General features: G+C 37.1%; 1 protein-coding gene across 3 annotated transcripts in view; it reads left to right on the forward strand.

The window, feature by feature from the left end:
• ATP9A (ATPase phospholipid transporting 9A (putative)) overlaps positions 1-14,954 on the forward strand; it is a 159,526-nt gene that overhangs the window by 72,736 nt on the left and 71,836 nt on the right. For all 3 annotated transcript variants that reach the window (XM_027850773.1, XM_027850775.1, XM_027850783.1), the window contains 3 exons: positions 7,061-7,137; positions 10,789-10,949; positions 13,355-13,497. In XM_027850773.1, the coding sequence (XP_027706574.1) occupies positions 7,061-7,137; positions 10,789-10,949; positions 13,355-13,497 (381 nt within the window). The remainder of the gene's footprint in view (positions 1-7,060; positions 7,138-10,788; positions 10,950-13,354; positions 13,498-14,954) is intronic.

The raw sequence follows: 14,954 nt of genomic DNA on the forward strand, positions 1-14,954 counted from the left end.
ACCTCTCTCTGCATCAGTTCATACAAGTCTTTCCGGGTTTCTCTGAAACTGTCCCCTTTATCATTTCTTTTTTTAAAAAAATTTATTTGCTTTAAAGCACAGAGACTTCTAATTCTTTTTTTTCTGTTCCAAATTCTCTCCCTCTCCCTACCTATTCCTTCACCCAGTGAGAAGGCAAGAAAAGCAAAACTCATTACAAATATGTATAGTCATGCACAACAAATTTCTGCATTAGCTATGTTTGTTTTTAAAAATTATTTTTCGCCAATTACATATAAAAACAGTTTTAACATTTTTTTTTTTCAAATTTTGAATTCCAAATTATCTCCCTCCCTCAGTTCCTCCCCTCCATTGAGAAGGCAGGGAATTTGACATAGGTTATACATGTGCAGCCATGTAAAACATATTTACATGTAAGTCATTCTGTGAAAGAAAACATAAATAAAATCCCAACAAAAATAAAGAAAAAGTGTGCTTTTATCTGCATTTAGACTCCATCAGTTTTTTTTCTGGAAATGGATGGCATTTTTCATCCTAAGTCCTTCATAATTGTTTTGGATCATTGTATTGCTGAGAATAGCTAAGTTATTTACAGATGATCATCATATAATATTACTCTCTCTGAATACAATGTTCTCCTGGTTCTACTCATTTCATTTTGCATCATTTCATGTAAGTCTTTCCAGATTTTTCTGAGAGCATTCCATTTGTCATTTCTTATAGCACAATCGTATTCCATCACAATCATATACAACAAGTTGTTCAGCTATTCCCCAGTTGATATACATTCCCTTAATTTCCCAGTTCTTTGTTACCACTAAAAGAGCTGATTAGCTATGTTTCAAAAGAAAAGCAAAAAAAGAAAAAAACATGCTTCATTCTGCACTTCGAGTCCATCAGTTCTGCATCTGGTGGTTGATAGCATGTTTCATCATAAATCCTATGGAATTGTGGCGGGTCATTGTATTGATTAGAGTTCCTAAGTCTTTCAAAGTCTATTTCTTTACAAAAATATTTAACATCTTTGCCGTTAATTGCTGTAAATTGTTCCCTTGGTTCTGCTCACTTCACTTTGCATCAGTTCATACGTGTCTCTCCAGTTTTTTTCTGAAACCATTCTCTTTGTCATTTCTTATAGCATGATAGTATTTAATCATATTTATACCATTATTTGTAGAATCATTCACCAAATAATGGGTACTCCCTTAGTTTCCAATTCTTTGCCACCACAGAAAGAGCTACTATAAATATTTTTATACATGTGGGATCTTTTCCTCTTTCTTTTATCTTTGTGAGATATAGAAACAGTAGTGAGGTTGCTGGTTCAGAGTTTAATAGATTTTTGGGCTTAGATCCAATTTGTATTCCGGGATGGCTGGGCCAGTTCACAGCTCCACTGACAGTGCATTAACTTACCTATTTTCCTTTAGTCCCTCCGATATTTGTCCTTTTCCTTTTTTTGTTAGCTTTACCAATGGGATGGACCTGGGTCTACTCCTATTGTGTTATGATACTAGGATTGGTTTGTCTTTAGCTCCACTTTATTTGATTAAAATTATGAGAATTTATCCTAAGCACCTTTCTAAAGTTCCTCTTCCCATTCTGGACCTGAGCAGACAATAATGTCCTTTCAAAAATATAGGTCTAAGGACTACTAAATTTGGACTTTGATTCCCTGAGCCCCATTTGGAGTAGAAATTAAAAGCAAGGAAAACTGAGAAGAGCTTCATAACCAACTTGAGAAAAATGAGATTCTTTCTTTTATAAAAATAAAGACCAACACCTCACCTTCAAGCTACCATGAAATTCCAAGGAGCTGTGTTTCTGCTGTTAACAGTTACATAAGCAACGATTGGCCATGTGCCTGAAGCCAGAGACTTCTGCCAGGTCTGAGGAGGATGTGCCCTAAACTGGAAGTTGTATAGAGCTGGGGCAATTAAAGCTATGCCCCAACCAAGAACCAGTTGATTATTTCATCCCAATAAATTTAGTTTTAGATACTGAAAAGTTTTTGTAGAAGAATGGTTTTTCATTTTCTCCTGTGACTGCCAATTCCCCCAACAAAGGGGGGGACCATTATTCCCTCTGCCTTTCCCAATGCCCCAATATACCATATCGTCCTGTAAATCTTCCATTGGGAATCTATTCAGCATGCTTGGGGTCTTCTGCTAGAGCTCTTCACGCGGTCACTCATCAAGCATTTATGAAGCATTTACTAAAGGCCGGCACTATGCTGAGTGCTGGGAATACAAAGAGAGGCCAAAAAACCCCAGCCCCTCAAATCCTGTGGTCTCTACCCTCAAGAAATTGTATTGATACTAATGAAGTCCTGACTTTAAGTTATCCTTTGTTATACTACATTACTGGCTGAGTCCTTTCCCATTTATGTATCTCACCTCATATGCTGTTTCTCTTGCATAATTATTATTTTTCCTTCAAGACAGTCATTACCTTAAATTTTCTTTATTTTTAATTTTTATTGGTACCTTTTGTTTTCATATTATCTTCATTTCAGAAGACATTCCTTCCTACCATCTTTTATAGCAAATAATTAAAAAAAAAGGGAGGCAGAAAGCAGTTCAATCAATAAACCTTTATTAAGCATCTACTATGTGCAAGGCACTGTATTAAGTGCAGGGGATACAAAGAAAGGCAAAAAATTGTCTTTGCCCTCAAGGAGCTCATAGTCAAATGGGGGAGACAACATGAAAATAACCATGTATAAATAAGCTATGTACAGGTTAAATAGGAAATGATCAACAGAGGAAATGGACTGGAATTAAGAGGGATTGGGAATGGTTTCCTGTAGAAAATGGGATTTTAGCTAGAACTTGAAGAAAGTCATTGAAGCCAAGAAGTGGAGATGGGGAAGGAGAGCATTCTGTGCTTGGGAGATGGCCAGTGAAAATTCCTAGAGTTGGGAGAGAAAATTCAACAAAACCTACCAATAGACCAGCTAGGTCAGATGGTATATTCTTGTATAATTCTTAGTCACAAAGAATATAGTCAAGGATACTGATTATAACTAAATGTTGAGAGAATATTCATAGGATTGCAAATTGAAAGAGATTGGAGAGATCACTGAGCACAACCCCTTCCCTTTACAATGGAAGAAGCTGAGACTCAAAAAAAGAAAATGACTTAGCCAAGGTGACAGGAGCAGCAGGTAGCAGAGATAGGAATTCAGCCCAAATCCTTTGACTTTACCTCCAGTACTTTCCAGTATCACCCTCCTGCCCCTTTTTTAATATCATACTCAATTGGTCAAATATAGTGAATAAGAAGACTGATGGATAAGTAAATAATTGATCATAAATTATGCATTTTAAGAGGCTTGGTTTCTTTTCAGTTGCATAGAAATGCACAAAAATGAGTTGATAGCATGATCTATTCTCTGTCACTAAAAAGGTCTTTTGGATTTTCTGCCCAGTTTTATTTTTGTATATGCATGTATACTTTGTTTGAGTTGTTTTTCTTTGAGGGTCTTATGCAGAAAACTCATTTCTGATTGCTGAAGGTCATTATCCAGAATTTCCTCCCCTTTTAAATAATTATGCTTTAAAGCAGTAAGTCCAATTGCTTTCAGCTGAACCCTCCCTGGTATGGGAAGCATGATATAAATAGGTCTTCTTGACAAAATTTTGATGCTAGTAATATTTTTTTTTCTAAAATACTAACTGTGAAATCACATGTTTATTGAAAATACTGTATATGGGAACTTTTTAGTATGAAAACAGACTAAATTTCCTGTATTTTGTTCCAGAAATCCTCAGACCCTTGTACTGGCTCTCATGGTTCTGTCATTATAGTTCAAGTCCCAGTTAATTGGGGAAGCATTGTTATGAAGCCCAGACCTCAGCTAATTGGAGTGGACTAGTGTACTTCAGCAGTGTCCTGGAGCCTGTGGTCTAACCCTCAGACCAGAATGCGGCAGAGCCTGTCATCTCTACCATCTGCTGCAGCCACAGGGACCACTGAAGGGGGCCCTGGCTGCTGCAGGAGTAGCCTGCCATCTGCTGATGAGAATGCTCAGCTTTCTCCACCTAGCCATCTGGCTGAGAATGCTGGGTGGAGTGCGCGTACAATATTAAATTTAAGGTTTTGAGCTTTCTAAATGTGCATTATATTTGGAAAAAATATACACATTAAAAAAATGTTAGAAGAAAATTTCAGATCCTTTAGTTTGAGAATTTGGACTTATTCTACACATGTTTAATCCCTTAGGTAGGGGTGTGTGTGTGTGTGTGTGTGTGTGTGTGTTTAACAACCTTCAGATTTTTGTGTCTAATTCTGAGCAGTAGTTGCATGTTTGTGAGAGAATTTACTTCATGTCTCCCAGAGGACCTGGATTCAAATCATAACTCTGTCACTTTCTACTTGGGTGCCCTTGGACAAGTAACTTGACCTTTCTGGACCTCATTTACCTTATGTATAAAATGAGACTGGATAAGATGACCTCATATATCTCTTCCATCTCTTAATATAAGATTGTATGAATGCTGCTCTTGTAGCAGAGCATAGGCTGTTTATAGATCCAGTGGTTCCTCAAGTAGTAGCTAAGTCTACATGCAGTAGGTGCCTAATAAATGTATATTGAGTTGATTTGGTCTGCCTGTTGGTTTAAAATCAGGGAAGAGAATAAAACTTTTAAGGAATCTGTGGCTCTCTCTAAAGTAATATCTTTCCCTTGAAATTAAAAACCATCAATACTCAGCAATAATTTTTTTGTAACTTTGTGTTAAGCATTGTTCCTTTACTTTTATTTTTTTACTGCTAAAGTAAGTCATTTGACATAATTGGACTTTATATGGATACACATTTGCACAAAGTCAAAATTCGCAGTTGACTATTAGGTTGCTTGAATTTTTTTATATGTTTGTAAATAGAGGCATGCTTTTCAAATTTCCAAATGACACAAAGTTAAATCTATGTTGGGGAACAGAGTTAGGATTCAGAAAGATTTCAACAAATGAGAACCTTGGGCCAGATCAAATAAGATGAAATTTAATAGGGATGGATAAATATTCAGGCTTATATTTGGGTTCAAAAAATCCATTTCCTATGTAACCTATGTGAAATGGGAAAGTATGGTTAGATGTCAGTTTCAAAGTACAAGGTTTGTGTGTCATCGTGGACTTTTAATCTGTGTAATATGGCAGCCAAAAAAAACTTAGTTTGATCTTCAATGCACTCTGAGAAGCAGAGTCAAGGAATAGGGAGTTGTTATTTCTGTTCAACTCTGTTCTGGTCAAATCATGTGTGGAATATTGTGTTTAGTTCTATGTTCCACATTTTAGGAAAGACATTAATAAACTGGACTATATCCAGAGAAGGGTGATCAGGATGTGGAAGGACTGTTAGTTAATACCAAATAAGGTTCAGTTGAAAGATGTTCAGCTTCAGAATAGAAGACTTGAGGCTGACATGATAGCCATTTGCAGTTATTTTAAAGTCTTTCATGTGACAGGGTAATTAGATTTGGTCTCCTTGGTCCCAGAAGGCAGAACGAGGAACAGTGGATGGAAGTTTTAACTAAAAAAATTTTTTTTGATGCAAGGTAAATATTTCTAACAATTAGATTTAATCCAAAAGTAGAATAGATTTTCTTTGGAGACAGTAGGTTATCTATCCTTGGAGGTCTTCAAGAAGAGGCTGACTGACTTTGTTAGGTGTTTACATTTCACCTTTAGGGGTGAAATGACTTTTTTTTTAAAGAAAGATAATTAAAAATAATGTGACTTCCATCTCAGCTGACCAAACAACAGCTATCATATTCTGATGTCATTGTGTTTCAGATAGGTTGCTTCTGTGCTGTTAGTCTGGCTGTGCTCCATTACCTCCTTAAAGCAACTTGGCAGCTAATGTTTACTGAGCTTCAGAGGTGATGCTGATAAACTGGGCATGAGTCTGTAGCAAGTATAGCCTCACAGCCATGTGGAAGATTGACCACTTCTACTGATTGGACAATTCCAATTGTCTCTGCAACTGGAATCTCTTCTTTATACAGTTCTCCGTTGGGTTTCCAGTATTGGGTGCCATGATTTAATTCTCTGTTCCTGAACCATTAGAATGTTACTACTAGTCTTAGTAGCAGAATTTAGCGACTACTTTACCTTTGTATTGCTATTGAAGGTCTAAGTCTTGGTTTTCTAAAAGTAGAGATTGGTGTATAGTTTCAGATTGTCATTTAGTGTAGTTTGAATGGTTCTCTAAATACTTAATACAAAAAGATCTGTGATTTTTTTGGCATAGGCAACCCTTCCACCAGTATAGGTGGCAACCCCTTGTTTTAGTAGGCAGTTTGATGAGTCTAAAAAATTCTTCCCCTCTTGGCCAGTCTTTTTACGACCTTCTTCAAACTTAGGTTGTTATCTTATTCCTAAGATAACAAATTCATGGTCTGTTGCTAGACTTGAAGTCTCTCAAGCTTTGGTGAGACCTGAGAAAACTTAAGCTTCATTGATAATGCCTGTAAGAACACACAATCATCTTCATTCCATGAAGAATCTTCAGGGGAGAACTTTAGAAAAGTGGGAGTTCCCCAAATATGATTCAAATTGTGTTTGTCTTCTCCAAAGAGTATCTTGGGGATGTATCCATCAACACAAATGTAATAATTCTGAGATAATTCTCTTGGAGACTTTTGATGACTCACTTAATCTGTTTGAAATACCTCAGAGAAATTTTGAAGCATCTGCTATTAACTTTAAATGGATCTCATTACATCCTTAGGCATTGACCATGTGAAATAGAGTAAATAAGACTAAATTTCTTGGAACCTCACTTGTGTTACACCTGTATTACCATCAGCTCTGATTACTGAAAACTGGAATTTAGGTATCATACTTTAATAGCTTACATTTCTATAGCATATGCAATTTACAAAATACTTTTCCTTCACACAACTGGGACTTGAATCCAGGTCTTTTAACTCCATTTTCAGAGTTCTTGCCACAATGCCACCCCCACCCCAAAGCAGTTTATTTTATTTGTAAGTAGCAATGTCTTTACTTATATTTCACTTAGTCTTTTTTTTTTTCCTCAATGATTTGGTGTTTAGGCACAGTCGTGGGTGTGGTCCTTTATACTGGTCGGGAACTACGGAGTGTCATGAATACTTCCAACCCAAGAAGTAAGGTAGGTTAGAGGGGGCCAGCACAAATGGGAACCACTACAGTACTATCTCAGTATGTGTTGTTACTAAAGATATGGATGTCAGGTATTAGCACTTATAGTGGTCTTGCAGGATTTTTTGCATCTTGGGGTAAGTTAGGTTTCTTACTCTGATTGGGTGTATTCTCAGGGTTATCAAATCAAGTTTATCAAATCCCTTGAGAAAAGGGATTGTTTCATTGATTATATTTCTATCACCTTTCACTGTGCCTGGTACATATAGGCACTTAATGCTTGTTGATTGTTAGGAAGGTGTTTTTGGAGCTGTAGCTAGGAGAGACAAGATAGGAAGATAGATGCTTAGGCTGTAATACATGGTTGGGGCACTCAGGGACACTGATGCTTCCTAGAGTGTATGTATTTTTAATGCCAGAAGATGCTGTTCTTTATGATCTTTAGAGATTTATTTTGGGATAACTCAGGCAGCCCTTTAATAAATTCTCCCCAGGAGCTCATGCACCTGTGGTGAATATACCTACTCTCATAGGTCTCTGGGTGGTCAATTTTCCCCTGCCCTTGTCCTGATCAAAGTATCTGCATCTGGAAGCTGCAGAAACATTCCTCATAAGTTAAGCTTCCTTCCCTCCCAAGCATAGTGTTGTCCCACTTCTTTTGGACATCCTCGGGCTCAGGGAAATTGGAACTTTTTCCTTTTTGTTCTCCCTGCCTAATGCCTAATGTTTCCCCTCAAGGAACAAAATGATCATTTTGCTAGGCTTAGCCATTGCATGAACTTAAAACTGTGTGAATTGAAATGCAATGAGTAAAGTTCCCGTTTTAGAGAAAAATAGCAATCCAGACTAAAAAAGATTCAAGTAGGGGTGAGAGTGGCAGACTTTTTTGCTTTTTGGTGAGGCAGTGGGGTTAAGTGACTTGCCCAGAGTCATATAGCTAGTCAGTGTCAATTGTCTGAGGCTGGATTTGAACTCAGGTCCTCCTGACTTCAAGGCTGGAGCTCTATCCACTGCACCACCTAGCTACTCCCTAGTGGTAGACTTTGTATCCATTTTCCAAGAACCAATCTAGCTAAGTGTGGCTCATCATTACATTGGCTGACAGTTGATTTTTTTTCTATAGCAACTCATGACATATATCCACTAAGGAGTTTGGTAGGTTGCTTGCTATCTGCCCTGGTGGAGGGAGTGTCCCCACGAATGAAATCACCAGTGTTTGAAATATTGAAATTAAGTCACCTAAATTCTCCTGATTTCAGTTTCCTCCTATAATATGAGGGCTTTGGATTAGATGACCTCTAAAGTCCTTTCCAGCTCAAAGATTGTGATCCTTTGCCCATAAGTCAAATTGCATTTATTACAGGGAATGCTCAAAACCTCCAGGGAACAGTAACTTAGTGTGTATGAGAGCTTGTCTGGGATGTACTAACGACAGCTCTAGGCTAGGCAGGGTACAGTATTTCAAAATATAATTTGTCTTCTTGGTTTCTATAGTTATGTGAAGGGTGACAATTAGCTGAGTTCTTAACTTGGGGTCCATGAACTTGATTTTTTGATAATTGTATTTCAATACAATTAGTTTCCTTTTTAATCCTAGTATTTAATTTTATGTATTTAAAAACATTATTCTGAGAAGCGTTCATAGACTTCACCATACTGCTAAAGGGATTCGGAACACAAAGAAGGTTAGGCACTCTGGCCTTAGAATTTGAAAATAATTGCAAGACCATTTGTTGGTGATGAATTTTTGGTAGGGTGGTAGCTGCTGTTTAGAGTCATGTCAGATGCCAAGACTTGGAGAATTAGGAGAAGGAATTCATAGAATCATAGACTCTCAGCAGGGGAAGGGAAATTAGAAATTATGTAGCTCAAACTCTCTCATTTTCTTTTTTTTTCTTTTTCTTTTTTTTTTGGTGAGGCAATCAGGGTTAAGTGTCTTGCCCAGGCTCACACAGCTAGTAAGTAATAAGTGTCAAGTGTCTGAGGGCGGATTTGAACTCAGATCCTCCTGACTCCAAGGCTGGAACTCTATTTACTGCACCACCTAGCTGCCCCTCAACTCTCTCATTTGCTGAGGCCCAGAATGGGGAAGTGATTTGACCAAGATTACTTATTGAGTTATTGGTTGAGTCAAGAATGAAACTCAGGTCATTTGAATTCAAGTTTGGAGCATCTTAGACTTTTTTTTTTATGGTGAATTATCATGTCATATATGGGATTTTATAGAGAGGGAGCATGGTGTGGTGGATAGAGAGGTGTACTTGGAGTCAGGAAGGCCTGAGTATGAGTCTTGCCTCTGACTGGTACTGGTTGTCTCATCCTGGGCAAGATATTACGTCTGTACATGCCCCTGGGCAACTCTCTAAGACCATAAATTGCTCAGAAGGTGCTGATCTGCCTTGGTATAGAGAGTTCTTCATACAGAGCTCTCTATATAGATGAAATCACAGGCCTGATTAAAAAAAAATAGAACTGAGACCTTGCAGTTAAATTTTTTTCTTTTTAATTATATCTTTATTTTTTTATTTTTGGGGTTCCAATCCAATAAACATTTATTAAGTGCCTACTATATGCCAGGCACTGTGTTAAGCACTGGGAATACAATTTAACAAAAAGAAAGACAGTTCTTGTTCTCAAGGAACTTTCAATCTAATAGGAAGTGACTGGAGCATTTGAATTTTGAAATAACTGTATCTTATCTTTAGTTTGAAAATGCCATTTAAACATTGAATAATAAATCATTTAGAATGTAAAGACTTTTAAGTATTAATTTTGGTTGTGGCAGTCTGCTTACATACACACATATACATACATACATATATGTATGTGTGTGTGTGTGTGTGTGTGTGTGTATCTGTATCAAGCTCCTTATTTTCTTTGTTGATAAACCTCCCCAATCTAATCTGCAAGGCTATTATGTCAGCCTGAATTAGGACACTTTTTTTTTTTAAACATATGAAGAGGGGACTTCATGGTAAGGAAAAGTGATCCTTGGATCCAAACTGATTTATAATATGTAGGATATCTAAGTGGGAAGGAAACTGAGGGACAATCCAATGTAATCTTTTCTTTTTCTAGAGTAACTTGAGGGCCCAGTAAAGTAAATCTTCTGATTTTATCAAGTAACAGGGGTGGAATTTGCACCCTGGTTTTCTCACTCCAAGGCCAGTACTCCATCCACTGTGCTTACTGTCCCATTGGCAGCCTCTTTTCCTTATGTCTGGCAGAGGGGAGAAAGGGCCATTGTGAAGATTCTTTGAACCTTGTGCTTTTGAATTCTAGCATTCAGAACTCAGTTATCTTGGAGTCAGAGACCATAGGATTTAAGAGCTGGAAGGGATTTTAGAGAACACCTATTCCAATTTCCTTATTTTACAGATGAGGAAAATGAGGACCAAAGAGGGAGACAGTAACTTGCTCCAGGTCAGGTAGTCAGTACCAGAGCTGGGATGAGTTGAACTCAGGTCCCTTGACTCCAAATCTAGTGCTCTTTCCACTATACCATGTTGGCTCTATCTCATCCTATTGCTGTCCACATGGATGAAAGCCTCGAATTGAAGGTCTGCATTTCTCCAGGTGGGATAATTGGTTTCTAGCCAGGTATTCGGGCATCAGGTGAAATATCTCAGGCTGTCTTTCCTTCTTCCCTATTTTCTTCAAGATTGGACTTTTTGACCTAGAAGTGAACTGCCTCACGAAGATACTGTTTGGAGCTTTGGTTGTAGTGTCTCTTGTCATGGTGGCTTTGCAACACTTTGCTGGCCGTTGGTACCTGCAGATCATAAGATTCCTTCTCTTGTTTTCCAACATCATTCCTATCAGGTAAGACATCTTGAGGAGCCTGTGTTTTCATGTAGTCATTTAAGTGTGTATCAACCTTCTTTAATACAATTTCTTATTCCAAGATCATGCCTAATGACCTTTTTGAACGTGAAAAGGGGGCAGACGCTTCTTTAGGATAGATCAATGGTGCAGTAGAAACAGTGCTGGAATGAAAGGAAGGAAGCTTGAGTTAGAGTCCTGCTCTATAACAATGAGCAAGTCAGTTAATGTCTGAGTCTCAGTTTTATGTTCTATAAAATGGGAAGAGTAACACTTGAGTTACCTATTGGATAGGGTTATTCAGAAACTGTTAAACTTTAAGGTGCTATAGAATTGGGAGCTTTTAATTGTCCTAATAATAAAGATCGAATGGTACTTTGGTTCCCTAGGTTTGGAGACCCTATTTTTTCCACAAAATCTTCTCTAACTATACATCAAAATAATCTTTTCCTTCCCACTTTTAAATTATTGGTTTCCTTTTTTTTATATCACTGTCACTTCTGGATATATGCCTCCCTTCTCCTATACCTTAGTTATTCAGTCAATAACTGTTTATTGACTGACTGGCTATACTAAGTGAGCTGTCCTTTGTAACAAAGGATAAAAAAGGGAGGCAAAAAAGGATTTCAGCAAAACCGCCCAATGTATCAATTATTTTGCCATATATACAATATTCTGCACCTATAGTCCCCCACCTTCGCAAAGACCACATGATCTTTAAACATCTAACATGGGGCTAGTCATTTACAGGGCACTCAATAAGTGCTTATTAATAGAATCTTTTAGTTTTTATAGCCCATAGAAGCTTTAAGAAGCAGCTCGGGGGCTCAGTGGATATAGCATGGGGCCTGGAGTCAGGAAGACCTGAGTTAAAATCTGGCCTCAGACACTTACTAGTTGTGTGACTATGGGCAAGTCACTCAACCCTGTTTGCCTGAGTTTCCTCATCTAGAGAAGGAAATGGCAAACCATGCCAGTATCTTTGTCAAGAAAACTCCTTGGATAGCATGGTTCATAGAGTCATGAAAATTCAAACATGACTGTACAACAACAAACTTTAATGTAAACTCTCTTTCTTGATTATATATTGCCTGTATTTTCTTTAGTTATTTCATGTGATAATAAAAACAATAATTTACAGTGTTAGATGATTTATAAAGTGCTTTCCACACAATCTGGTGAGGTAGATAGTGGGTTCCTTTTCTCATTTTACAGATGAGAAGACTGAGGTCCAGAGAGGGGAAATATCTTACTTTTAGTCACACAATGAGTAAGTGTCAGAGCCCGGACTCAAACTCACATCTTCTGACTCTAATTACTTCACCCCTTTCACTTCACCTTGCTTAAAGAGAAGGCATCATGGAATCATAGAGTTAGAAGCCTCCTTAGCAATTAGATGGTCTAAGCCTCTCATTTTCTAGATGAAGATGTGGAGACAGAGAACTGATGTAACTTGCACAGGCTCATATAGCAAGTAATTGCCAGAGATGAGTTTAAACCCACTTCTTCCAAGTTCGAATTCAGTCTTCTTTCTACAATGCTATATGCTGCCTCTTTTATAGTTAGACTTTGTTTTCTTACCTACATGGTTGCCTCCCCTTTTAGAGTAGACTCTCATTTCTAGGATCATAGGATTTAGAATGACGAGAAACTTCAGAGATCATCTTGTTTTCACCTTCACTCCCACCCCTTTCCCCGTAGCTTCATTTTATAGGTGAAGAAAATGAGGCCTGAGAGATTATGGCTTCTCAGAGTGTCTAAGGCAGAACTATACATACATAAAGCACTTAAATTTTTATCTGGAAGAATAAATGATCAGAAGAGCTATATGTGGGACAGTCATTCATCCTTTCAGTAACTCATTCATCCTTTAATCGGCCTATTCCTTCTATCTCTGATGCTTACTACTTGTACAGTCACCTTGATCAAGTTACTTGACTTCCTTGGACCTCTGTTTCTACATCTGCAGAATGACAGGGTTGGATTACCTTTGAAGTCCTTTATAGCTCTAGAGTTAGAAACCCATTCCTGTACTCAGTAACATTTGTTGAGTGACCTTAAGGTACAAGGACTCATTCTAGAAACAATAGGTAATAAAAGGAGGATAGAGACATAGTCCTTGCCCTCACAGAACTCATAGTGTAGTTGAGGAGCTCAGCCGTATTGACACAGAGACCTGTTTGGAGGAATACATGCTACTGAAGAGGGAGAAAGTATTGTATTAGTGCAGAGGAGAGGTATGGTGGTTGCATCAGGAAATCAAAGATTTCTTGGATTTTGGTATTTGGTCAACATTTAGGGTCTATGTGAATCTAAGAACATTGTTCACTAGTGCATCATTTACATAGCAAATGGTTTCTCAGGTCCTTGAAATCCTGTTGCTCTTTTTTTCCCCCTCTGGACAGTTTGCGTGTCAACTTAGACATGGGGAAGATTGTATATAGCTGGGTGATTCGCAGAGATTCCAAAATTCCTGGCACGGTGGTTCGTTCCAGCACAATTCCTGAGCAGCTCGGGCGGATCTCCTATTTACTCACAGACAAAACAGGTAACCTGTTAATTAGAGAGGAGTAGTTAAAATGCACAGTGAATGCTTCAGCACAATATTTTCTTCATGTGGTCAGTTTTTTAAAAAATTTGTTTTTTCAGTTGACTAACATTTTTTTCTTCTCTTTGCTACTACCTTTTTCCCATTGGGGAAAATAAAAGAAAATCCTTGTAACAAATATACATAGTCAACCAAAAAAATTTCCAGATTGGCCCTGTACAAAGAGATATGTCTCATTTTTCATTATGAGTTCATTACTTCTCTTTCAGGATGTATCTGGCTTCATCAGCAGGCCTTTGGTGTCATGGTTGGTCATTGTATTAATCAGGGTTCTTAAGCCTTTCAAAGTCGTTTTTTTTAAACATGTTGTTTTATAAAGTGTTCTGGTTCTGTTCACTCTAGTCTGTATCACTTCATAAAAGTTTTCCTATCTTTTTATGAAACTATCTTTAGTTTCATTTCTTATGGCACAATAGTATTTCTGTACATTTATATAACATGATTTGTTCAACCACTCACCAAATAATGAGCACCCCTTATTTTCCAATTTTTTGTGCAATTGAAATTAATAGGAATTTTTTCTCTTGGAAGATTAGAGAAATGTGTTCCTTTTTGGATTTTTTGGAAGATAGGGGAGGTTGCTTCTTTGATGGGATGTTCTCTTCCTGGAAATGGGCATGGTCATTAATTTTAGGAATTGTACTTGTTACAGGGGATCCTTTTTTTTAAAGAAAAAAATTATTTTTTTCAATTACATATAAAAGCAATTTTTAACATTTGTTTTTTAAAATTTTGAATTCCAAAGGCTTTCGCCTTTCCTCTTCCCTCTCATTGAGAAGGCAGTCTGTTTGATATAGGTTATATATACATGTGTTGTTTTGCAAGACATATTTCCATATTAGTCATATTGTAAAAGAAAACAGACAAAAAACCACGAAAAAATAAAGAAAAAGAAAATTAATGTGCTTTGATCTGCATTCACAATCTATCAATTCTTTCTCTGGAGATAGCATTTTTTTCATCGTAAATACTTCAGAATTGTCTTGGATCTTTGTTTTTCTGAGAATAGCTAAGTCATTTGTAGTTGATCATTAAACAATATTACTGTTACTTTATATAATGTTTTCTTGGTTCTGCTCACTTCACTTTTTAACAGTTTATGTAAGTTTTTCCAGGTTTTTTCAAAAGCATCCTGCTTATCATTTCTTATAGCACATTTATATTTCATCACAATCATATACCACAAATTGTTCAATCATTCCTCAATTGATGAGCAGTTCCTCAATTTCTAAGAGCTGCTATAAACATTTTTGTACATACAGGTCCTTTTCTCCTTCCTTCCTTCCTTCCTTCCTTTGTTCGTTCTTTCTTTCTTTCTTTCTTTCTTTCTTTCTTTCTTTCTTTCTTTCTTTCTTTCTTCTTTCTTCTTTCTTCTTTCTTCTTTCTTCTTTCTTCTT

This window comes from Vombatus ursinus, unplaced genomic scaffold (genome assembly GCF_900497805.2).
Source record: "Vombatus ursinus unplaced genomic scaffold, bare-nosed wombat genome assembly UNPS02000580.1, whole genome shotgun sequence".
NCBI lineage: Eukaryota > Metazoa > Chordata > Mammalia > Diprotodontia > Vombatidae > Vombatus > Vombatus ursinus.